The sequence below is a fragment of the Siphateles boraxobius genome, unplaced genomic scaffold (genome assembly GCF_051911475.1).
Source record: "Siphateles boraxobius isolate OS27281-9 unplaced genomic scaffold, OSU_SipBor_1 6, whole genome shotgun sequence".
In the NCBI taxonomy this organism is placed as follows: Eukaryota; Metazoa; Chordata; class Actinopteri; order Cypriniformes; family Leuciscidae; genus Siphateles; species Siphateles boraxobius.
In genome coordinates, this window is record NW_027509186.1 from 7,817,625 (window position 1) to 7,844,772 (window position 27,148).

Here is a 27,148-nt window from a genome sequence, read left to right on the forward strand (position 1 = left end):
GCCCATAAGAGTCGGTTCGCCAATCTGTGAAGAGGGCAAGACCTTGTGGGCAAGACCTTGTACCTCCTTGGTGGTTTAGGAATGCAACCACCGTCCTGTTGTCCGAGCAGACCAGGACATGATGGCCCCCGAGTTTGGTCATGAACTCTTTCGAGGCCAAAATTACAACCATCATTTCCAGACTGTTGATGTGCCATTTTCTCATCATTTCATCGCCCATGATTTGAAGGCTTTTCTGCCGTCACACGGAGCGCCCCAGCCCGTCTTGGTCTGTCATGACCACTTTCCTCCTGGAGCCCTGCATCGTCCCATCCTGATAGAAACGAGGAGATGTCCAAGGGATCAAGGGCTTGACACAGCCGGGAATCACCCTGAGAGTGAGTCGGCCCGTGCGCCATGCATTAGTCAGGACACGGCCTTTTAACCAGAGCTGGAGTAGCTCAGGAGGAGCCAGCTCAGCAGGACTATTGAGGAGGCTGCTGTCATGAGGCCCAGTAGCCTTTGAAACCTCTTGAAGGGAAGAAAGGAACATTCCCTGAATAAGGCTGCCATGCTTCTGATTTTCCTGAGATGAAATCCACCCCAGGAACTAGATGCGTCGGCTGGGGAGCAGCCAGCTCTTGCCAAAATTGACCCTGAAACCCAAGTTTTCCATATGGCTGAGGAGCAGGGATCTGTGGGCGCATAGCTCCTGTCTCGACTGTGCTAAAAGTATCCAATCGTCACGGTAGTTTAGCATGCGGATTCCCATCTGTTTCAGAGGGGAAAGAGCCGCTTCTACACACTTAGTAAAGGTACGCGGAGCTAGAGAGAGTGCGAATGAAAGGACTGTATACGGTTGGTAAGCCACCCTCTCAAATGTGAATCTCAAGAACGATCTGTGATGGGGTGTATCTGGATGTGAAAGTGAGTGTCTTTCAGATACACTGATATAAACCAATCCCCGGGGCAAATCTGTGAATCGATTTGTTTGAAAGTTAACTTTCTGAATGGCCGTTCGTTAAGGGTGCAATTCAGATGTCTCTGATCGAGAATGGGCCTGAGGCCTGAATGGGCCTGAGGCATCTTTCTTGGAGGAAGTAGCGGCTGTAAAAGCCTGTATTGCTGCATTCCTTGGGGACTTTCTCCACGGTGCCTTTTTGCAGTAGAGACTGGCTCTGGGGACATGAGAGCTGTTGTTTGAGACCGAACTGTGGACCACGCCCCTGAAACATGGAGGTCTGCGAGTGAATTCGAGCATGTAAACTCGATCTACTATCCCCAAAATTAGTGGTCGACCGATATTGTTTTTTTGATGGCCGATGCCGATATCTTAGAGAGCAGGGTGGCCGATGGTCGATATGAAGCCGATATTTTTATACATATATACTTTATATTTATTTTATTCAATGTTTAGAAATTAGAAATAAATTAGAAAACAAATCCTTAAAATAAACATGCTTATACTTTAGATGGTAACTTCCTGAATCTGCAATCCTATTACAATATTTTTCACAAAGTAATTGTTTAAAAATATATGAATATGTGAATAAAAAGGAAGTAAACACTTTAACAGGGCACTCAGTAATCTGGTAATTTCGTGCACACTGGTAATCATATTTTTTCAAATAAAGACAAGGTAACGCTAGTTTTACATACAGCACACAGTGAAAACGATATGAATATGACAAAGTGGGCAATTGCATATAGCACAGCATATTTTAAAATGAAGGATTTAAAGTTTTTCGATCGCGTCTTCTGTGAAGCTGATCTTCTGTCACGCACAGTAACACGTTTATGCAGGCTACAAATCCATACTTCACAAGATATCACAGCTGGATTCGATTAAATCTGCAAGGTTTGTGAAATTAAATGTTTATTACAGGGTTTGTACACCTTTTCCAAGGTCAAATTCAAGCACTTTCAAGGTCCATTTTAAAGCTTTTTCCAGCACATTACACCATAAATTACATACCAATACATAGCCAAAATTATTATTTAGTGTTTTTATCACATTAAAGGGTTAGTTCACCCAAAAATGATAATTCTGTCAGTATTTACTATTGTTCCAACCCCGTAAGACCTTCGTTCATCTTCGGAAAACGAATTAAGATATTTTTGATTAAATCTGAGAGCTGGATCACTCCTCCATAGGCTTCTTCAGGGATTGAACCTGCCGGCCTCGAAAAGTTATTAAAGACATTGTTAAAATAGTCCAAGTGACTACAGTGGCTCAATCTTAAGTTTATCAAACGACGAGAACACTTTTTGTGCGCAAAACCCCCCCAAAAATAACGACTTTATTTCAACTATTCATTTCCTTCTCTCTGGGCCTCGAGTCAGTTTACTAGTGTAATAGCGTACGATCTGTTGTTGTACGTCACACGCATCACCCAGATGACCAGCTTCGGCCAATAGTGAACCTACGTGTTACGTAGCACTACGCAATCACACTACGTTAACTGACTAGATGCCCAAAGAGAAGCAAATGCATAGTTGAAATAAAGTCGTTATTTATGTTTGTTTTTGCGCACAAAAAGTATTCTCGTCGCTTGATAAACTTAAGATTGAGCCACTGTAGTCACTTGGACTATTTTAACAATGTCTTTAATAACTTTTCGAGGCTGACAAGTTTCAACCCCTGAAGAAGCCTATGGACTAGTATGGAGGAGTGATCCAGCTCTCAGATTTCATCAAAAATATCTTAATTCGTGTTCTGAAGACGAACGAAGGTCTTACGGGGTTGGAACAACATGAGGGTGAGTAAATACTCACAGAATTTTCATTTTTGGGTGAACTATCCCTTTAAAAGAGATAATGCTATCAGCCAAAATTGTGTTTCATAATAGCAGAAGGATCAGATATTCAAGCAAATCACAAAATTTCACAAATCATTATTTTTCAAAATGTATCACTGTCCAAGTAGACTTTGCCTACTATCTAACCTGCTTAAGTCAATATAAAAACAATTACCCCAAACAAAATCACTCGACAGGTTCACTTCACTTTCAATTAATTTATTGAAAATATAAAAAATGCAAACATTCATCTTTGAGGTTGACAGTCAATCAGATTCAGCTCATTGACCTTTTTTAAGAATATTGTGCAAATCAAAACAACTTGAGTTGTCCAACACAGAATTAACAAAAACAAAATAGTTAAAAAGTATATGTGGTTAAAAGTGCTACATGTGCTTTATAAAGATCAGGCCAAAAGTTGCATTTTATGTATATGGTCTATAACCTCAAAGTGCATATTTAACTTAATTTAACATAATTAACACAATAAGATGTGTAAATGTAAACAAATCAACGTAAAGTTGACTTCAATGGACTTTATCCACTCCTGTTGAAAAAATAACAACAACCAAAAATACACCAAACAACACAAAATACTGCAAAACAAATCAACTTAAGTGGCCTCTGTTGAATAAAACAAACAAAAAAACTGCACTAAACACAGAACATTGTACGTTGAGGCCATATGGTACATTAAGGACCTATGAAGGAGTGTCTTTGAGCTCCTTCAGCTTGTCGTTTAGTTGTTTTACTACAGCCTCCAGACTTTTTTGTTTTTCTTTTGCAGCTCTGCGAAGACCATTTGATTTCGAGATGAAGCTGAGTTTTCCAACCAATTCAGCTTTCTCTGCATTACTATCTGCAGATTTCAGGAGGACCCTTATGTCCTTCTCCATCCTCGTCTTTTTGGCTTTGATCTCCTCCATTGCTCCCTTCCTCTTCTGAGCAGTCTGCTCATCTTGTTTTCGATGTTTTTGGTCATCCAGATAACTGTGATATTTCTGTCTGGCAGCAGCTGCAAAGAGGAGTAGCTCCTTCGTGTAGACTATGTTGAGCAGCCCTCCAATATGGTTCACATGGTCATGAATGATCCGCTAAGCAATCAGAGAATGCTCTTTCAGGTTCTCCACCATCAGATACATGTTCATGATAGAATTCATCCAAACTTCCCATCTGTGGGTTGAAATTCCTGAAGGAATCTGACGCACACATCAGATTGTGGTCATAAAAGTGGCCAAACTCCCTCAGAATGTCATCCCAGCTTTGTTCTTCAATGCGGCCAGATTCCACGAGGAGTCGTAAAACAGTGCTGAGTTTTTGGACACTTGTCTCTTGACTCTGCTTTTTAGGAGCACCCTTGGATCAAGAACAGACAGGCCTCTAACAAGTGTATATTTAAGTGGTTCCTTTTCAAACAGTTTGGACACCATCTTCAATAAAAACAGCTTGCTGTTCTGTCTGAACTCCAGGCTCATCTTCACAGAGGACTTTTTTTTCATGTTCTTCTCTAGGGCTCGCTCTGTGACAGATATGATTCTCAGTTTGGTAGTGCTGTAATCAACCAAAGAAAATCTTGGTCGACTTAAATCCTGAAATTTCGACCAATTAGTCGACTAAAACGTTAAAAAAAACTAGCTGTGCAGTACTTGGTAGCCTTGTCCGCCTAAATGAATTAAAAAATAAACATAAAACTAGTAGGGTATTTGCAGTATATAAAATCGTTTTTTGACCTAATTATTTTGCACAGAAATGATACACTCGAGTCTGTCGGCTCTGACAGCATTGCATCATGTGCACTTGCGCAATATAGCCTATGATTTCTGAAAATAGTACTATGTCAACTAGCGATATCAGCATGAGAACTGTTGAAGAATATGCAGCATAATTTAGACAATTGTTTTTGTCATATGTTATAATAACTGACAGACACTATCATTTCTGCTCTGTGCATGTCCTCGTACGGAGCGAGGCTGATCATAGGAGATCAGCTTCGCGGCTGAGAGAAGAATAGACTATTCATTTAAAGCTTTTACTCTTAAACACACAAGACACGTCCACTTTAATAAAAAGAAAAAAATTATTAAGGAAACCAGATCAAGACGAGAGCAGAAACGAAATAAAGTGCATAACTGAAAAATAAAGTATAGGCTCAAAACAAATACAAACGTTGGGCACAGCAATTGCCCATTAGGCTCTAAAAAATAAAAATAATAATAATAATTAAGTGCCCAAATCCAATAAATAATACTAGAAATAAATGGTCACAATAATAAAAGTGAACCATAAAATGTTTCCAGTGTGGTCTGGGGGATGCTACCGTCATTGCGTGCGGGTGCGGCTGCAGTTATAAAACGAGTATTACTAATTGGAATATTTCAATGTTTTATGCCAATTCTGATGTGTTCATTCATATCCTACTAGGGCTGGGAAAAAAATTTATTTTATTTAAAAATCGAGTTGGTAGGTCAAATCGATTCATATTTTCAAAAAAAAATAAAATGTTTAGATTTTTTTTTCTCAGGTTTTTTTGTTGTTTTATTAGCTCAATCCAAATACAGTATAAATAATTTGGATGTTTAACAATCTTTGTTGCACACTGCACAGTGACTTTTCAGTTAGAGAAAGGGTTTGCCTTTGCAATTTTGTTTATGTTGATGCACTTTAATTAAAAACATTAAATATATATTTTTAAAATATATTTACAGTTAGCAGTTATTTTGTTTTAAGGCGAGACACTACAGGTGAATAGGGTAATTTTTTAACAAGCAGATATCACCATGAAACTTTGCCAGTTGATTACCTACATTAAGATGAGAAAATTTAATGTTTAAATATGCAAAAGAGGCATTATCTAATTAAATATGCGCTGATTTGCATATATTTAAAAAAACGAAATCTGAGTATTGGATAAAGCCAGGTTCAAAATAATTTTTTTATTGTGTTCACATATTAGATGGGGAAAAAAATTCCCATCTTCATTTTTTTAAATGGGGGGGGGGGGGGGTCGAATCAAATCGTAAATCGATTTTTTTAGGGGGGAAAATCGCCCAGCTCTATAGCCTACTCAAAACAGACGGGGCAATCCAACGCAGACAAGTTAGCTTACCGATTTTAGGTGATATGCCATGTTTGATGTCGAGCTGTGTTATGCAAACTATTGTTTGCAAACTTTGCATTCTACTTTTTTTTCCATTGTCTATTTTCATAAAATGCTGCCACACTCCCGATGTCTTTGACATGGTAGATTACTCTGACAGTAAATTAAACACTTAATTCAGCAAACCACCATGATGATGCAGACCAATGCCTTGTTCTTTCTTCGATCTGTCTCCGGTTGGGCTAATCCAAAAAAGTGTAAACGGGGGTATTCTGAAGACAGACTGTTACCTGTGAAACAGGGGTGCTCTGAAAACACCCCCATCAGCAATTAGTGATGAAATGAATGTAATGAAATTAACGCGGCAAAAAGTCGAACAATCAGAATTTTAGTCGAGCCAGAACGTATCGACCAATAAATCGACTAGTCGACTGGGAGATTACAGCCCTACAGTTTGGTGACATCTATGTGGTTGACTGAGTCCTTCATGACACTGGGCTTGACAAACTTCTCCATTAGACTCCTCAGCATATTTGTGAGGTCACCGCACATAAACGGTAGCATGGGTTTGTCCGTCTGGTATAACTTCAAAAATGGTGTGATTTCCCTAGCTACCATTAGAAAGAAGTTCAGATTTGCTGGGAAAAGGTCATCTTCCACAATCATCTCAACCGTCTTGAAAGACTTTGTAAGTAGTTCTGTTACAGTTTTCATTTTAGCGGCACATTTTCAGAGAGGGCCAAATCTGAATGGCACGCTCAGCCACCTCCACATTCTCCAGGCACCGATGACTACAGAAGTCAAGAGGGAAGGATGTGCAACCAGTGACTTCTGTGTAGTCCTCCCTACGAGCTGGAACATCCTTGAATAGCCATTTAAGGCTTGACAAAGCATTTCCCAGCTCCCAGTCTGTGGATGCACACCCTGCTCTGAAGGAGTTGTGTATGCAATCCACAACTTCCAACATTTAACATTTTCTTGCCTGTTTGTTTGGCAATGCTCCCAGTCTGTGGATGCACATGCTGCTCTGGAGTAGTTGTGTATGCAATCCACAACTTCCAACATTTAACATTTTCTTGCCTGTTTGTTTGTCAATGTTCTGCTGGGCCAGTGAGAAGAGCTTCAAATTCACATTTGGGCCATCCATCGACAGCTGAATCAGGTTCTGGAAGCCTATATCCGGACAAACTTTTTCAACCTTCTCATGCATTTCTTCTGCAGTGTGATGACCCATGAAAAATTATGTTACGTACCTTGAGTTTACTTGGTTATCATTCCAAAATCGTATGTGCATGTCAAGCTGGCTTTTATTAATTTCCCTATTTATACTTTCATCAAACAGAATAACATATTTCGACTATTTCTTGGCTTCGGCCTTCATTAGGGAAGAGAAATGAGGAGCAATCCCAAATGTGGTGAGGTATGCTGCTTTTTGGCACTTTTCCACTGCATGGTACAGCTCAGTACGGTTCGGCTCGGAGCGGCACAGTTCGGCTCGCTTCGCTCTTCCACTGCGTGGTACGACTCGGCGCGCCACGGCTCGGTCCGCTTTAGCTCGGTTGCTTTTCCACTGCAGTTAGTACCGCTTCAAAGTGGGTGGGATTATGACTGACTGTTAGTTTATCCGCTACTCGGCAACCAACAAGAGGAACGTCTGCACTTCTCGTCCACTGACCACGATTCAGCCATTTCTTTTTTGGAAGTTTTTTTCTTCAAGCAAGTCAAGCAAGTAGTTTTAAAACAGGTGCTACAGCGGTGGCTTTTACTGGCTATTTAAATCTAGCTGGTTTGATGTCTCGCAAATACAATGACGCTGGTAGTGACGATTCTGTCTGTCTGACCAATCAGTGATCTGCAGTGTTTTCACGTCACATTTTAGTATCGGTACGGTACGCTTGGAACCTCAACAGAGGTGGTACCATTTAAAGCGAGCCGAAGCGAGCCGTACCGTACTGTACCATGCAGTGGGAAAGCGCCAAAGCGTGCCGTACCAAACTGAACAGTACCGTACCATGCAGTGGAAAAGCGCCATTTCTCTCCCCACAAGTAAACTGCTTTGCAATGTCACTGTCAGGAAACATGGTTCTGAAAATGTATGCTGCATTCTCACATGATATGTAGGAATAGTGGCTGGTTACAACTTTTTTTGCCCAGCATATTTCTGCATGAAGTGTTGGATTAGAGCTGACAAATAATGTGATGGTGCTTGTGGTCTTGCTGGTTGCCTGATGTGGATTAGAAGACTGGACTGGAGGAGTGGATGTGGATGGTAGAGGTAATTCCACCGGCTGCTTCCACTGCACTGTCCCTGTTGGTTGTATGGATGGATGTAGCCATCCATACAACCCAAAAAAATCTGCCCATAAAAATCACCTACTACTTGACCTGGATTCAGATGACTTCGCATCAGGTCTTGATGCTTTTTTCCTAAATAACAACAAAAATAGGAGGGACATTTTTATGTTTTTTTTATGTTTATCCTTATTAAATATCCAAGATGGCGCCGCAGACAGCTGCCTCGGTTTGGGGCTCTGCAGCTATTGTGTTGTTTTTGTTCGTTTGTTCTTCGTTTAGTCATTCTTTTCCTATCAGTTTCACCAAAGACGAACTACTGGACATTAGGAAACGCACACCAGTGGTGGATTGTGTTTCTACATTAATGAAAGTTGGTGTTCAGATGTAACAACACTGAAGAAGATTTGCTTTCCTAATTTAGAGGCACATTTCATAAACTGTAAACCTTTCTACTCGCCTCGGGAGTTTTCCTCTTTCATTCTCGTGAATGTATACATCCCTCCAGACGCGTGCGTGAGCGTGGCGCTACAACAGCTGGCTGAACAAATAGCTGAAACAGAACAAAGGTATCCTGACTCTCTTTTAATCATTCTTGGGGATTTTAAAAAAGCAAATCTTTCCCATGAACTACCAAAATACAGACAGCACGTTACATGGCCCACCAGAGACAGTAATATACTGGACCACTGTTACACCACAATAATGCGTATCACTCCGTCTCACGAGCAGCTTTGGGGCTGTATGATCACTGTTTGGTTCATCTCATACCGACCTACAGGCAGAAACTGAAATCAGCTAAACCTGTAATAAGGACTGTAAAAAGATGGACTAATGAAGCAGAGCAGGATCTTCAGGCGTGCTTTGATTGCACTGATTGGACTGTTTTTGAAGCTGCTACCAACGATCTGGATGAGCTCACAGATACTGTTACATCGTATATAAGTTTTTGTGAGGATACATGCATTCCTACCAGGACATTCTTATCATTTACTAATGATAAACCATGGTTTACTTGGAAACTCAAACACCTTCGTCATGCCAAAGAGGATGCCTACAGAAGTGGGGATAAAATCTTGTATAACCAGGCCAGAAACAGACTGACAAAGGAGATCAGAGTTGCTAAAAGAAGCTACTCTGAAAAACTGAAAAAAACGGTTTTCATCCAACGACCCATTATCAGTCTGGAATGGCCTGAGGAACATCACAAGTCACCATCCCCCCGATCTGTGGACAATCAACACCTGGCTGATGATTTAAACTCATTTTATTGCAGGTTTGAAAAGCCCTCATTCACACCACACACCGGCTGTGACCTGCACTTCACACATTCACCATCACCTCCTGCACTCCCATAACAGGGTTCCAGACTGCGACCAAATTGGTCACATATGCAACCATTTTTTGAGAATGTGCGAGTTAAAATGTTATGTGGTCGCATTTGTGCGAGTGGAAGCTTGAGCAACAGAACGCCGTTGTATCAGCTGCTGCAGTCCGTAACTTATGTTCAAAATGAACGAGTAGGCTACATCATGAATCCATTTTCCAAACCGTGTTTTTGACTTATTCTGAATCACTACGGTACGCCTATAATAAGTGTTTATATTCGGACTATTTCATCTCGGGGTCGTCTCGGCTGCGTAGCCCAGTGCCTGCGTGACTCGCCATAGACATTAACGGAGAGAAGTTCCGTCTACAATGTTCTTCCGCAAGACACGTGCAGTTTATTTATTGACGAACGTAGACGTCATGCGCATTGCACACTGATGGTGAAACGTGCCAATTACGAATTCCCGAATTAAGGCATATAAAAATGGTCTCACGAAACACAGAGCCCCTTCCTCCTACGTCTTTTAAGCGGTTATATTTTCCTCTGTCGAGTGATTACTCTCATGATCGCTCGACAGAGGAAAAGGAAATTATTAAAAAATGCAGAAGGTAAGGAGTGTGAGATTTCTGCTTTTTGTTACAACTATAAACTTTGATAACGAAAAATCTGTATCAATTTATTATAATACTCTAATCTTTTAAAATGTAATGCATACATTTGAATGTTTAATGATTTTTAAAAGATAGAAAGATGATAATAGATAGATAGATAGATAGATAGATATAATATGATTCAAATGTAAATAGATAGATTGTATATAATTCAAATGTAAAATCCTTAAAATTACAGATTAAAATTACTGTCCAAAATCCATGAAAATCCTGAAATTTGGCAATGATAATTAATATATTACAGGTATTTCTGCTGCAACCCAGAAAGCCTTTGCTAGCCTTGGTCCATTAAAACCACTATTCATTAGCATGCATTGATTAATCCCATGGCATGTAGCAAAAAAAAAAAAAAAAAAAAAGGTGCGACCAAATCATATGCTGGTGCGACGAACTGAGAAAGTTGGTAGCACCAGTGCAACCAGTGGAAAAGTTAGTCTGGAGCCCATCATTACTCCCCCCTCCTGCCATCCAAGCTGAGCTTAAGGTCTGTGTGGAGGACGTGAGCAGAGTCTTCAAAAAACAGAAGACTAGGAAAGCCTCAGGCCGAGACGGCATCTCATCTGCTTGTTTAAAAGCCTGCGCTGACCAACTGGCCCCAGTCTTCACGCAGATCTTCAATAGATCATTAGAGCAGTGTGAAGTTCCCTGCTGCTTCAAATGCTCCACTATCATTCCTGTCCCCAAAAAATCCAAAATCACTGGACTTAATGACTACAGACCTGTCGCTCTCACGTCTGTGGTCATGAAGTCGTTTGAAAGACTGGTGTTGGCCCACCTGAAGGACATCACTGGGCCCCTGCTGGATCCCTTTCAGTTTTATTACAGAGCAAACAGGTCTGTGGATGATCCAGTCAACATGGGACTGCATTATATCCTGCAACATCTCGACAGACCAGGGACTTATGCAAGGATCCTCTTTGAGGACTTCAGTTCGGCCTTCAATACCATCATGCCTGGTCTTCTCACATCCAAACTGACCCAGCTCTCCATACCATCCTCGATCTGTCAGTGGATCTCCAGCTTCCTGACGGACCGGCAGCACACATCCAGGACTCTCACCACCAGCACTGGTGCTTCCCAAGGGTGCGTTCTCTCCCCACTGCTCTTCTCCCTGTACACTAATGACTGCACTACGAAAGACCCCACTGTCAAGCTCCTGAAATTTGCCGACAACACCACTGTCATCGGTCTCATCCGAAACGGTGACGAGTCTGCTTACAGACTGGAGGTTGAACAGCTGGCTGTCTGGTGCAGTTATAACAACCTTGAGCTGAACACGCTCAAAACAGTGGAGATGATCGTGGACTTCAGGAGGAACAGCCCAGCACTCCCCCCACTCACCATCATGAACAGCACCGTGGAAGCAGTGGAGTCATTCAGGTTCCTGGGCACTTCCATCTCTCAGGACCTGAGGTGGGACAATCACATTGACTCCATTGTGAAAAAAGCCCAACAGAGACTGTACTGTACTTCGCCAGCTGAGGAAGTTCAACTTGCCACAGGAGCTGCTGATTCAGTTCTACTCAGCCATCATTGAGTCTGTCTTATGCACTTCCATCACTGTCTGGTTTGGTTCAGCTACCAAATCAGACATCAGGAGACTACAACGGACAGTCCGGACTGCGGAGAGGATTATTGGTGCCCCCCTGCCAAACCTCCAAGACCTGTACTCTTCCAGAATGAGGCAGAGATCAGGTAAAATCATCACAGACTCCACTCACCCTGGACACCACCTGTTTGAACTGTTACCGTCAAGACGGAGACTCAGATCACTGGCCACAAGAACATCTCCGCACAGGAACAGTTTCTTCCCACAGGCCATTTCCCTCCTGAACAGTTAACACTCCTCTAAAGGCATATGCCTTAAGTGCAATACTCCCACTGTTTAGTGCAATACCCTACAACTCAGCTGATACTTATATGTAGATTTATTTGTTTATAATATTCAAAACAATATAAATATGTTCATAATCTGTAAATCTGAAAATATCTATTCTGACTAAACCCAACTGTGATACTTTTATTCTCATATATTATATTTTTTATTCTTATAATTTGTAGTATTATGTTTCTTGTTAGGTGTTCAAGCACGAAGTGCTGAAAACCTATTGTAATTGCTATTTGAAAAAAAAAAAAAAAATAAAACGCATCGTGCAGCCCAAACCGTAAGGCCTAGAGACTTGAAACTCGGCCAGATGGTAGGCCACACTTTTGGGGAGAACCTATCAGAGTATGACCCCAATTGGCCCATAGGTGGCGCTACAGCAACCAAAAGTACTAAATTGCTCATAACTCCTAGGCCGTTGGTCCTAGCCTCAAGCGTTTTACACCACTGTGATCCTTGGCTTAATATGGACAATATGTATATCTCCGATTTCGATTTAAGCAAAAACAAAAAAGTTATGTCGGATTTTGTCCAAAACCCACTTTTGCGAACTAGTCCCTGGTTTTTCGCCCGATCGGAACCAAACCAGTCTAGGCCTATTCTCTGGACTCTCTAGATCAATAATTATCGAAAAAAAGTTGAAATTTTGCAATTGGGTGGCTGTAACAGGGTCATTTAGAAAAAGGGGCGGGGCAAAATACACTCAAAAGCCTATAAATCATAAATAAAAACTCAGAACTTCACAAAAATTGATGAGCATATGTGTCAGAACATGGTGAAGAAGCATGCAAAGTTTCGTGGAGATCGGACCATAGGTGGCGCTATAACTGTCAAAAAGGTCTCATTATTATTAGGTGTTCAAGCACGAAGTGCTGAAAACCTATTGTAATTGCTATTTGAAAAAAAAAAAAACCTAAAACGCATCGTGCAGCCCAAACCGTAACGCCTAGAGACTTGAAACTCGGCCAGATGGTAGGCCACACTTTTGGGGAGAACCTATCAGAGTATGACCCCAATTGGCCCATAGGTGGCGCTACAGCAACCAAAAGTACTAAATTGCTCATAACTCCTAGGCCGTTGGTCCTAGCCTCAAGCTTTTTACACCACTGTGATCCTTGGCTTAATACGGACAATATGTATATCTCCGATTTCGATTTAAGCAAAAACAAAAAAGTTATGTCGGATTTTGTCCAAAACCCACTTTTGCGAACTAGTCCCTGGTTTTTCGCCCGATCGGAACCAAACCAGTCTAGGCCTATTCTCTGGACTCTCTAGATCAATAATTATCGAAAAAAAGTTGAAATTTTGCAATTGGGTGGCTGTAACAGGGTCATTTAGAAAAAGGGGCGGGGCAAAATACACTCAAAAGCCTATAAATCATAAATAAAAACTCAGAACTTCACAAAAATTGATGAGCATAAGTGTCAGAACATGGTGAAGAAGCATGCAAAGTTTCATGGAGATCGGACCATAGGTGGCGCTATAACTGTCAAAAAGGTCTCATTATTATTAGGTGTTCAAGCACGAAGTGCTGAAAACCTATTGTAATTGCTATTTGAAAAAACAAAAAAAACTAAAACGCATCGTGCAGCCCAAACCGTAAGGCCTAGAGACTTGAAACTCGGCCAGATGGTAGGCCACACTTTTGGGGAGAACCTATCCGAGTATGACCCCAATTGGCCCATAGGTGGCGCTACAGCAACCAAAAGTACTAAATTGCTCATAACTCCTAGGCCGTTGGTCCTAGCCTCAAGCTGGCGCTATAACTGTTAAAAAGCTTCAAAACCATGTATTTCCTATGGTAAATTGCCTGTTTAAAACCAGTGCAGTACAATTCTCTGGACTCTCTAGAATAGATCAATAATTGTCAGAAAAGGTATAACTTCTTCATTTGCATGGCTATAATAGGGTGTAAGTTGGATGGTTATAACAGCTAACAGTTTGGATGGCTATAACAGCCAATAAATGGTATTTTACTGCCCCCTGCTGTCATTTCATCATACTACTCCCTAATATTGTTATATATAATTCATATTTAGACTCTATAAAATCATTATTTTAACATTTACAATCAAATTTTGTTAAAATTCATGTATTATTCACAATTGTCACAGGAAGGCTGAAAACGAAAGTATAACGTTAGGCCACGCCCTCCCAGTACAAATTCACTCATAACTCGAAAACGGAAAGTCCCTGCGCGTTCAAATTTGGTTGGTAAAGTCCTCTATTGGGCCTTGATCGAAATCTATCATCGCGGGCCTCGGGAGCGCCCCCCCGCGGATCGCTAATTCGAGAGACCCCCGAATTTGAACGGCTGTAACTCCCGACCTAGACCACCTAGATTTTTGTGGGATAGCTCGTTGGAAAGGGCACGTCCTCACCTAGCTTCGATTCGAGTTTGGTGTGATTTGCCCTGGGCATTCCCGAGATATAAGCCCCAAAAGATATGCCTTTGAACGGGCATAACTCCCGGCCCCGATCGGCCACCAACACCGGGATGGTCTCGTTCAACAGGGCTGCTCGGACACTATCTAAGTTCTGAGTTTCAGATTTTTTCACTTTCTCGTTCCCGAGATATAAGTGAAAAACCAAATTTCCATTAATTCATTTCAACTCTATATAGGCTGTAATACCAAAGTTGTCCACTAGAGGGAGCAGCAGTATTAGACATGTTTAATCTTTTTATCAGCTTTCAGCATTGGCTAACAAACAAATGCTTAAAGCTATTTTTTTAAATTAGTTGTATATTATTACATCAAAAAGAAATATGTGAAATGCTTATAGACCATTAAAAGAGATTTCAAAAATAACATATCCCACACGTGTGTGTGTGTGTGTGTGTGTGTGTGTGTGTGTGTGTGTGTGTGTGTGTGTGTGTGTGTGTGTGTGTGTGTGTGTGTGTGTGTGTGTGTTTGTGTGTGTGTTTGTGTGTGTGTTTGTGTGTGTGTGTGTGTGTGTGTGTGTGTGTGTGTGTGTGTGTGTGTGTGTGTGTGTGTGTGTGTGTGTGTAAGCATGCATTATGGAGTTAACATGAAAAAAATGGTTTGCCTTAGTGCAGGATATTAGTGAAACCAAGTTGTTTAAAATGAAAGTGAGCCAATAAGTGGTCTTCTACTTCCCTCTGCTGGCCATTTTACTTCTTAAAGCTATTTTATTATTATGATGGACTGGTAATATACTTTAATATTATTAAAGTATATTGCCTAAATATTCAACTAAACTAAATTAGATTTTATCAACTATATTAAACTAAATTAGATTTTCACAATAACATCCCAAAAGTGTGTCTGTAAGCATGCATTGAAAGTAAACATGAAAATTTGAGACATTTTTTTCAATAAAATTATATGATTAAAATGAAAACTAAAAATTGCGTTTTAAATGGGAAATCTGTAATATGCTTTTTTTTCACCTACCATTTATTTCAAATATCTATAGCTATAACAAAATGTGTTTAAGCATTTTTATTAGAGTTAATATGAAAAACATGCCATTAAAAAATACATGGAATCAAACCAAGTCATAGAAAACAAAACTGCATTTTACTGCCAGAATAATACAATGTTGTTGTTTTTAAACAATGCATATGAAAATAAGTAACATTAACAATCAATTAATTTATTCAAGTTCAATCGTTTGCATATTGAAGAATGTCTCTGTGGGATCATTTCACTCATTTCAATTTTTTGCACATATGAAAGAAGAAAAGTATTTTCATTAATATATGTTCAAAACTATATTGCATATATATATATATTTATATAATCCGTGAGACCTCCGGCTTGGAACAGCTGTAACTCCCTACCTAGACCACCTAGATTATTGTGGGATAGCTTGTTTGAAAGGTCCCGTCCACATCTTGCTTCACAAAGAAATATGTGAAATGCTTATAGACCATTAAAGTATATTTTCATGATGACACATCCCAATAGCATTGAAAACAACAATAACAACATGTGTGTATGTGTTTGTGTGTCTATGATCTCAGTGGTTAAATGCTTGCTACAACAAACTTAATGTCTTTTGATGCTTTTGAGCTTAACTGCCTTAACTGCTTGAACACCGCTAAATGCTGCTCGCAGCTTTAATTGTATTTGTATTTGTATATGTCCACTGGAAGCCACAGTACCAAAACAAATTCCTTGTGTGTGCAAGCACACTTGGCAATAAAGCTCTTTCTGATTCTGATTCTGAATACAATTATTAGTAAGATGCTGAAAATGATAGTTGTCAGTTAACTATGTTGGTGTATAAATCCTGAATTATCACCTTTAAAATGTTTAATCTCTTCATGGTTCATGACAACATACAGTAAGACAGCTATAGAGAGTAGCACTGAGTGGGAGGATTTGAGCCGAATGACATGGAGCTGGGTCATTCTGTGTGTTGTAGGCTACTGTATCACGTGCCGTTTGAACTGACGCGCTACAGCGATCTGTCACATTTAAAAGCGCCAAAACGTTGGAAATATTGACAGAATTTGACAGCTAAGAATTTGCTCCATATTAAAAGTAACTTTCTCTGTCTAGTCTGTCGGTGTCAGTGTCCTCTTTGTCCGCGATTTTTCTCTGCGTGAGAAAATGCAGTGGTCCAATCAGTAGTTAAGAGCCTGAACTTGCTTATAGTAATTCGGAAATTAGTGCTCATGAGTGAAAAAAAATACAGCACAGAAGAATGTCTAATTTAGCGTGAGATTTCTTTGTGGAGCGGAAAGGAGGGATGTAGAGAGATTGATTCGTTTGAGAAGCATTGAAAAAGAGTATAGAAGTACCAAGAGGCGAAACTCAATAGAACGTTCCAGTGCAACAAAAGCGCCAGCAGCACCGCTACGCTTCCGTCATTTTGGGGTGAAAGCGACTCGGCAGTCCACTAGTGTTGATGTGTCGTTCGCGAACGAGCCGGCTCTAAAATTTTTTGAAAATTCACTACATCACTACCCACTACTTCTTGCTGTCGCTATGGCAATATCAGCTGCTTTGTAATTTTTTTTTTTACAGTAGCCTACATTAAAGATCAAATCCAAACTGAATGATGCCAACACAGAATGACATATAATCACTAAACTAGTGATCATCAAATCCCTTTTTACAGCTTATTTCACAGACTATAGATAAGTCTTCTACTTTTTTCCCACAAAACCTTTAGTATTAGCATTACAAACACTGAATTAATACCAACATATAAAATTAAGTAAAGGACATGCTATATCAGATAATTGGGAATGTTGGACAGTAAATATATAACAGCAATAGAATAGCTTTATAGTAGGCTAAACTGTTGTTGTTGGGTTTTTTTTTTTTTTTTTTTTTTTTGCAGTACTATCTTATATTAATGACCGTTAAAGCAAGAAACAAAAACAAAAAAACACTGTCCAAAAGTGGCAATTATAGGATAACGGACACAGCAATGCATTATGTTCTATAGATCATCATGATTGCAGCATGATCCAGGGGATTAAAACATACAAAATATATTTCAGACCTAGTGGAATTGGTAACTAATAATAGTAGTAAATGTGTAAAGTTGCATAAAATGGAAATGCTTAATAAAGCAAGAAAAAACTACCTCATATGTGTATTTAATGATTGGATTAACTGTTATCTGTGTTGTTGTCCAGTGACTCCAGTTGGAATCTTCACCCCAAAATGGCGGCCGCGCTCCCGAAGCGCCACCTAGTGGCTGTTCCCAAAAAAGCATCAGAGTTTCACCTCTTGCTCCTCTATACTCTTTGTTGAAAATGTGGTGATGTGCAAATGTATATTATCAGAAAATGAAACAGTATGTTCACCTTTGATGCATGTAAGCCTGTTGTAGGATACTCCAAAACAACATTAGGAGACTTTAAAATGTCATAATAGGGGCTCTTTAACTTATCCGTATGTGAAATTTACTTAAAGATATGAGTGCAAAAACTTGACAAAGGAAAATTAAGTAAATTGTACTTGTTTTTTGATGAGGTGAGGTTTGAGGTTTTTTGAGGTTTCAAGGCACCTAACCCAATCGCTCCCCGGGCGCCACAGCATAATGGCTGCCCACTGCTGTGGGTGTGTCATGGTTTGCAGTGTGTATGTTCATTACTCACTCTTCTGTACCTGGGTTCAGTGGCGTCATGCCCATTCAAAGTGCATAGATAAGCACGTGCCCCCTCAGATTTTTCCTCCCTGATAATTTTTTTGTCACAAATTTATTCCTATTATGCTCCATAATTACCAGAGCCAACAACGACTCAAATTTATTCTTCTGGATGTGTAATAAATCGGTCAGCATCAGCCCGCCCCTTTTTCCTAATATGGTGTTAGTAGGGAGGTTAAGCCCAAAAAATAGGCCTTTGACTTCAAGTCATGATGCAAAGGTCTCCTTTGGTATGGAAGTACCTTAGGGTCATACAAATCAATTTATCCTAAGACACAAGTGAGATCACACTTTGTATCAGAAATAAACATGTTTTTTCAAAAATGGCCGCCAATGTGCCGAAAATACTCTAGAGCCCATAACTTTTCTTCTGTTATCCCTATAATGACAAATTTGGTGTCAAAGTGTACATTTTAGGGGGCAAGGAATCCAATAAAATTGGTTTCAAGTTTAAAAAAATTATAATTTTCCCCATACCATGACAATTGGGGGTAAATATGCACATTTCACATAAACATTGTCATCAGAGTGACTTTACTTATCTTTTGGTTCAAAAACCTTAATTTTGTATTTAAGCAGTGCGGCTACTTCCGTACATTACATTTGTCCTAAGTAGCATGAGATTTCGACCAGTCAGGAGTAGCCTATAGCATATCAGTTCCTGCAACAACACATCCCATCTGCACCAGGAGCTGTGACAGCTGTTGAAGGTCAGGAGTGACAGGTTAACACTTTGAGGTTCGTATGACTTTCTCATTAAATATAATTTTTTTTTAATGTTAGATAACTAATAAATAGCTAGCTAGTTGACTATGGAAAAAAAAAACCCTAGAGGGAAAACCTCTTTTCTCGAGAATACTGAAGCCAAAAATTATCCTTATAATTTTTATTAATTTAAAACACACTTGCTGCAGCTAGCAGACCTAGGCGAAGCAGCTCGCGCGCCTATTGGATGCTATGTGGCAACTGCTGCAACCTATCGAGGCACTGCACGTGACGTAAGCACCAATGAGTGGGCGAATGGCCGTGGCTTATGCCAATATAAGCCAGAGCTCGATAAGATGCTCCTTGGTTTTCATCGACAGAAGCGAAACCAGATGGTAGCACAAGCACGGCAGGGTTACGCAACACTCATTCCCTCTTCTAGAGAGAACCGAGGTTACGTTAGTAACCGTGACGTTCTCTTACGAGAATACTCTCATGTTGCGTAAGCTAGCTTACGCTACGGGAATCCAATTTAATGCACCATGCGTGCTAAATCTACCACAACACTGACCCAAGAGCGAGCGCCCTGAGTTCATATGATATGGGGATATAAAATGGGCACCTAGACCTTTAGATCGGCCACCAAACAAACAAATAGCTGTCCTGACCGTCTGAAAGCAGCCGAACGTTCCACGTAAATTCTAAGGGCCCTAACCAGGCAAAGGAGATTCACGTCAGACTCGCTGTCAGATCCGAAGAGAGAATGTCAGATTGAAGAGGCGGTGGTTCCAGTACCAGTCAGTCGCCTTCCAAGGTTTCAGAGCTGCGACGCATTTCTGATTGACCCTGAGGCGAAACAGATCGGAGGCGCAAGCTCGAGACGGCACTCGTGCTTTCAGCCACCAAGCGAGTTCAGCACCGTGTGCCCAGAAAGGATATTTCCTGGCTGGGGGACAGTGAGCTCTTCGCCCAATTGACTGTGAGACCAAGATTCTCGAGGTGTTCGAGTAATATGGTCCTGAGTTCTATGAGCTCTGAATGAGATCGAGCTAGAATCAGCCAAATAGTTCAAAGCTTGTATGCCCTGAAGTTTCAGGGGCGCGAGAGCAGCGTCCATGCATATCATAATATACAGGATGCCAGGGACAGGCCGAACGGTAGGACTGTGTATTGATATGCCTGGCCCTCGAAGGCGAATCTCAAAAATCGCCTGTGACAAGAGAATGTCAGACTCGCTGTCAGATCCACAGAGACTTGTGCTCTGAAAGGAGTGGCAAGTACTTTGGGGACATAATCATGTCTTGGTTTGAGGATGACCTTGGAGTCATTAGGCCCAAACTCAAGGCACGACGCGCTAACAGAAAGTGCGTGTAAGTCACCCACCAGCTTGACTGAGGCGATAGCCACCAGAAAGGCTGTTTTCAATGAGAGATACTTAAGGTCCAAAGAATGTAGAGGTTCGAAAGGGGCACCCTTCATGGCCTCCAGGACCAAGGAAAGGTCCGAGGGGGGGCGAGGAGGGCCCCTGAGGAAGCGGACTACAAGGTCGTTCCTACCCAGTGACTGGCCATGCGAATGTTTGACAAACGCAGCAATAGCCGCCACATATACCTCGAGCATGGATGGGGACCTACACCTTATCCAAGAGCTCCTATAGGAAGCAGAGAACCTCCGACACCCCACAATCTTATGGATCCAGGTTGCGAGCTGAGCACCAACCTGAGAACACTGACCACTTGGAAGCACAAAGCCGTCTAGTAGAGGGCGCTCTAGCTTGCGTAATCGTGTTTAACACTCCGTCGGGGAGACTGACGGGTACCCGTTGATAGCCCACACATGCAGAGCCCAAAGCTCGGTTCATGGGTACCAAATCGTACCCCCGGCCTATGAGAGGAGATCTCTCCTCAACGGGACAGGCCACGGAGGCAAGCTCTGAAGCTGCATCAGCTCCGGAAACCAAACTTGGTTCGGCCAGAACGGAGCTACTAGAAGTACACAGAAACCGTTCTCCCTTATACGCTTGATTACCTGTGGTAACAGCATGATCGGAGGGAAAGCATAGAGAGGGCAGCTGGGCCAGGGCCTTGTTCTTTGTGAAGCATATTGGACACTGAGCGTTGTCTTGAGACGCAAAGAGGTCGACTTCTGCTGTGCCAAAGGTGTCCCACAACAGCTGTACTGTCTGAGGGTGGAGGGACCATTCCCCTGGGGGAACGTTGTCCCTGGACAGCCTGTCTGGACGCACATTAAGATGGCCTGGCACATGCGCCGCTCTCAGGGAGAGTAGGTTGCGCTGAACCCATACAAGGATGCGTTCTGCCAGTGCATGAAGGTTCCGTGATCTCAGACTGCCCTGGCGATTTATGTAGGAAACCACCGACATGTTGTCCGTGCGGACAAGGACATGGTGGCCCTTTAGAAGGGGAAGGAAGAACCGGAAGGTGTTCTCGACCGCCTTCATCTATAGACAGTTTATGTGCAAGCTCTTTTCTTGGCTGGACCACAGGCCAAAAGTCGGTCTGCCCTCATAGAGGGCGCCCCAGCCCGAATTGGAGGCGTCTGTCGCAACCACTATCAGTTTAGAGATTACTCCCAGGTTTACACCTGTCTGATACCAGTCGACCGCCTTCCAGGGCTCCAGAGCTGTGACACAGTTCTGAGTTACCTTGAGACATAAACGACCGGATGCCCATGCTCGACGCAGGACCCGCGTCTTCAGCCAGTGCTGTAAAGGGCGCATGCAAAGCTGACCTAAACGAAGAAATTATTAAGTTGTGAATGGACTGTGTGTTTGGCATGCGTTTTTTAATAAAAAATTGCATACTTCACCTCCAATTGTCATGTTAAGGACAACATTATTGTTTTTTAGTCTTGGAACCTATTTTATTGGACTCCTTGACCACAAAAATGTACCCGTTGATACCAAATTTGTCATTATAGCTATAACAGAAGCAAAGATATGGGCCTCTCAAGTATGGTTCGGCGGCCATTTTTTAAAAATGTGCGTATATAAGATACAAAATGTGATCTCACTTGTGTCTTAGGATAAATGTATTTCTATGGCCCTAAGGTACTTCCATACCAAAGAGGACCTTTGCATCATGACTTGAAGTCAAAAGTCACTTAACCTCCCTACTATGTCTGTGTATATCAATCTAGAGCGCTACGCGCATAGAATCTTTGCTGTGTATGGTCGAGCAACTCACACTCACTCGTCTCGCACGTTGCGCTGGCAATGTTTTACAGATGGTCTTGAAGTGGTAAGTGGGAAAAGCAACAAATCGGCATTGAATTAGTTATCGGATGATATTAAAAGGTAGTGGGATTATTTGTGATTGACCTGGAAATTTTAACTTGATCAAAAAGTTATGTATTTGATATTAGCTGCGAATTCAGAGCATTAAATTAAATTGTGTCAGTGTAACGCTATCGATAGCTAGCCTAGTCTAACCGTAAACTAGTTGGCTAACGTTACTGCCTGCCATACAAAGCCAATAAGCCATAGTAGGTTAAATGTACAAGTTACTAGCTTATCTGTTAGCTCATAAATTACTCTTTACAAGTTCCTTATGTAAAATATAATGAGCAGTGTAACTACAGTATTTCAATGATTTTACTAAAGTAATGTTACATATTGCATTTGATTTGATTACTTTTTTACATTTCTGTCAAATATTAGACCATTTTCAAATAAACGGGGTAGTGTTGACCTTATTCAGCACTGAAATCTGTCAAAATTTTTTTCAAAGTCCTTCATAACATATTTATATTAAAATAACTTAATTTCAGAGTACCAAAAGGTCAGACCTCAGCACCTTTATGTACCTTTAATGTAAGATCGTTCTTAGGTCACATCACATACCAATTTAAAATCATAACATAAAAACTGCAATGGTACTGTTTTTAAAATCATGTGTAGTAGGCCTAAGTGTACAGTAAGTGTGTGTGTGTAAACATGCTTTAGTGAAGTAGACTTCAAAAGCTTTTGAATTTGAGCTTACAGTTCTTTCATCAACCTGTCTTTTTCATAAACTTACAAAATAGATACTTTAACTTAGTCCTCAGATAAAGGAGGGTTGCTGCTAGCTCCGTTAAGGTATTTCTGTCCCTCCCAAACTGCATTGAAATGGTATGTTTAGCAGCCAGAATTTAAAATTTTTCAGGGGGAGAAACCCCCTGACCCCTCCTAACATGATCCATATCACCCGTCAGAAAACAATTGCAACGTCTCAGATTGTGCCCCCCCCCAGAATTTTGGCTTGCATGACGCCCCTGCCTGGGTTAATTCATTGGAGAGTTAGCTGAGTTGGAAAGTATTAAGACTCTGAGCATGAGAGACCTGTGTTTGATCCTCACATAAAGCATCTGTTCTACATAATGGTCTGAATACTTAGAATGATGTGATTTGATTTCGAACATTATAAATACACTTAAATGTGTATGTGTGTTTGCGTTTGTGTCTTTGTAGTCCTGCCTAGTAATGGATCCCTCTGGCAGGTTGTCCTGTGAAGAGCTTTTAGAGCTGCCATACTTCCAGGAGGATGGGGGAACGGGATGGAGCAGAGAAAATGATCGTCTCGGAAGACGCTATGAGAAAGGCCTAAGACGCAGACCTCCTGGGGTAGGAATCTACAGTAAAGAAACATAAAGTTGATGGGAAGAAATGAAAAATATATTCTCAAGCTCAAAAAAGTCACCCTCCCCCAAAATACATTGAGTAACTAATTAAATATACATTCATGACATTTAATAGTTTAGCTTAAAAAATTATCAAAATAAAAAAAAATTCCATGGGACAATTGAGTTGACGGAATGAAAATGTGCAAAATATTTTCTTTTGAGAGATGAAAACTAGATAATTGGGATTGACTTAAATAAATGATGTTTAAAAATGACAATAGCTAGACTTATTTCTGAAGGAATGAAAGATTTTAAAACTGCAGCATAGAAATGTAAAAATGACTTGGGTTTCTAACCTTGTTATGCCTGTTGCTCACTTAACATTATTTGGCTATTAATTGACAGAAATTTTGTTTTGCAGCCTCAATACTTTCCACAGCTGACCAACAGTAACACGTCACCAGCACCTGAACTGAAGAGTAAACACAGGCACAAACATGACCATCACCTACCCAACATCTGACCACGCGACTGGTGCAAATGTGTTTGGTTGGCCAAACGTGTTTACAGTGGAGTGGAATGACTTGATGCATTTTTAGCAGAGAAGTATAGTTATTTTAACACATACTGTATTACAACAATTAAAGTTATAGTCCTGGAATCTGATATTCTACATATACAGTGGCCCTAAAAGTATTTTGAGACTTAAACCACACATAATTTATATATTGAATTTACGAATGTATTAGTGTTAAAAGTTATTAGTGCATTAGAGCAGGGTTTCTCAACCTTTTGCAACTCATGGCCCACCAATGACTTTAATGATAATGTCAACCAATGTTTAAAAACATTCCAAGGATCACCTTTCCTAATATGATAGTATGAACACAGAATAACAGACATTTAAAAAAAGTACAATGATATACTCTGCTGTTAATCTGTTATGCCATTGTAGCAGACTAGGTCAAGTCAGCTATATTGATGAAAACTGTCCTTGTATAAAAAGACTCTGCAGGCTTACTCAGTAACCATTCCTGTAACAATAACAGGCAAACATACCTGTAACAACAGGTCAGACACACAAGAGGGGAGCATTCACTCTATTCATTAGCAGAAATGTTCAACAAAGTTCATTCACCCCAATTTACATACTGTAAGTATAATTTATCAAGTACAATTAGCGATATTAACATGACTGTTTAAAACAACATTCAACACATTGTGGCTTCGGCTTAAGGGAGTCGCACACACCGGACGAGAGTCTTTAAATTTCTGTCTGGTGTGTGATACCTCGAGTTGTCCTAGGAGCAATTTACACCTGGCCACTTCACGCATTTTCTTTGACCGGGTTGAGTGGAATTAGTTATTAGTGAATAAATAATTCTACTCAACCCAGTCAAAGGCCTGTTCTGATATATTAGATATTAGATAGATTTGGCTTTGGCCCCTTTTTCACATCATGGATACGCCTTCTGTACGCTGCTCCTGTTGCTAGGTGTGAGAACAAATGTTTTGTGTTCCCAGTATTTCCCCCTCACAAGAGGTACTCGTCAAGGTTGTCCTCTTTCACCACTATTGTTCGCTTTAGCAATATCTTTCTTTCTATAGCCTAGACAAATTCCCCTCTCTATTCCGGTATTGCTAGAGGAGGGACATCGTGTCTCGCTCTACGCTGATGACCTTTTGCTTTTTGTTTCGAAACCTGTCGGCTCGGTCTCAGATCTTTTGAATATTTTTAACAATTTGGGATTTTTTTCTGGTGGAATTATTTATTCCAGCTTAATATAAACAATAGTGAATGTTTCCCAGTAAATAACTTGGCTAAACAAAATCCCAGTGGAGGCCTTGCCATTTCATGTTTCCTCCACAAAAGTTTCGTTACTTGGGAGTAAATATTTCCTTCTTTCCAGGAAATCTAGAGAATATCCAGGTGGTGTTAAGTGTAGCTTCAAGAGCCCGTGCATTTAGAGCCCTCCTTCACAGTTTCCTTTCCTTCTCTTGGATCTCTTTCTTCTGAGTGTCTGTAAAACATAATCATGCATTCCCCCATTGTCTGTTGTATAATATATGTTTACTACATGTCTGCATCATTAGTAACATTTATGTTAAACTATGTTCTATTTTAAGTATATTTTTTGTTGTAAAGCAGATATATACTGAAAAAAAAATTTATCTTTTGGGATTACACAAATAGAATTATCTTGTATCCTGATCTTTTTTTCAGGATACTGTATTTTAAATTTAATCTTGTCAAATCCAAATAAGCTTTACAGATCATTGTTGTAATGGGTTTAAACTGTTTTTCGTGCTTGTTCAATTAACCATATTCAATAATTTTACATGCACCTGTGGAATAATCCTCAAAGGTTCACCCAAAAATGAACATTTTGCCATTTACTCAACCTCAAATTGTTACAAACTTGTATGAGTTTCTTTCTTCAGTTCAACACAAAAGAAGAAGATTTTTTAAAGAATGTTGATAATCAAACAATTGACTGTAGCCATTGACTTCCATAGTATTTTTCCTAATATTGGTCAAAGTCAATGTCTACAGTCAACTGTTTGATTACCAACATTCTTTAAAACATATTTTGTGTACAACAATTTTAATTCTTGGGTGAACTATCCCTTTAAGATGCTGACAGGTAACAGGCGGTAGACAATTAAGATCACAGTTACAATAAATTAGGACGCTAAAGAGACCTCTGTACTGATTCTGTGTGTGTGTGTGTGTGTGTGTGTGTGTGTGTGTGTGTGTGTGTGTGTGTGTGTGTGTGTGTGTGTGTGTGTGTGTGTGTGTGTGTGTGTGTGTGTGTGTGTGTGTGTGTGTGTGTGTGTGTGTGTGTGTGTGTGTGTGTGTGTGTGTGTGTGTGTGTGTGTGTGTGTGTGTGTCCAAAATGCTTGTCCTTGGGACATTTTTTTGGTCCCCTTAAAGAAAAAAGCTTAAAAATCATACTAAGTGATGTTTTTTGAAAATGTAAAAAATATTCTGTGATGAGTAGGTTTAGGGGTAGAATTACTGTAGGGGATTAGAAGATACAGATTGTTAGAGTTAGGGATCATTACGTCTATGGAGAGTCCCCGTAAACCAAATATTCAAGATTGTGTGTGTGAGAGAATTTGAATGAACATACTAAGATTGAAGAAAGGAGACTCTTTAAAAGAGTCTGGCTGCAGACTTGCACTCTCAGGCACTGTCAAAAAACAGCACACTTCATGTGCAGTAGCAGTTTTGTGGACTTACCATGGCTGCCGCGTGCATGTGTCCAATGAGTCCACAAGACCGTAGGGTGGCCACCCAGGTCAGGTTTGACACACACTGTCACAGCCGCCAAAAACAACAAAATAGATAATAACAGTTAAAGGCCCAACTAATTGAAAGACTAATCACTGTTATGGTGACTGAAAATGAAACGCATTAGAGTTAAACCCCTGTTAATTGTCAATAAGAGCTTTTGTAGACTTCTAAAAGAAATAAAGTCAGTCTGGTTAGTAATAAGTGGAGCTGGTAATGCTGTTTGTGGAGTTGTTTAATCCTCCTCTGCTGAGATCTTCAAAGATTTAATGTCTTTTATCTTCAGTTGATTTCATCTAAAGCTGTGGCTGAAGTCAGTTGTAGTATTTGTGTTTCTGCTTGTC

The 27,148-nt window shown here is 40.5% G+C and overlaps 1 protein-coding gene across 2 annotated transcripts in view; it reads left to right on the forward strand.

The window, feature by feature from the left end:
• The window catches only part of LOC143715802 (cyclin-dependent kinase-like 1), a 57,060-nt gene extending 30,853 nt beyond the window's left edge, over window positions 1-26,207 (forward strand). For both annotated transcript variants that reach the window (XM_077207580.1, XM_077207581.1), the window contains exons 9-10: window positions 23,358-23,510; window positions 23,931-26,207. In XM_077207580.1, the coding sequence (XP_077063695.1) occupies window positions 23,358-23,510; window positions 23,931-24,032 (255 nt within the window). In that variant the 3' untranslated portion in view covers window positions 24,033-26,207. The remainder of the gene's footprint in view (window positions 1-23,357; window positions 23,511-23,930) is intronic.
• Window positions 26,208-27,148: the final 941 nt, after the last annotated feature.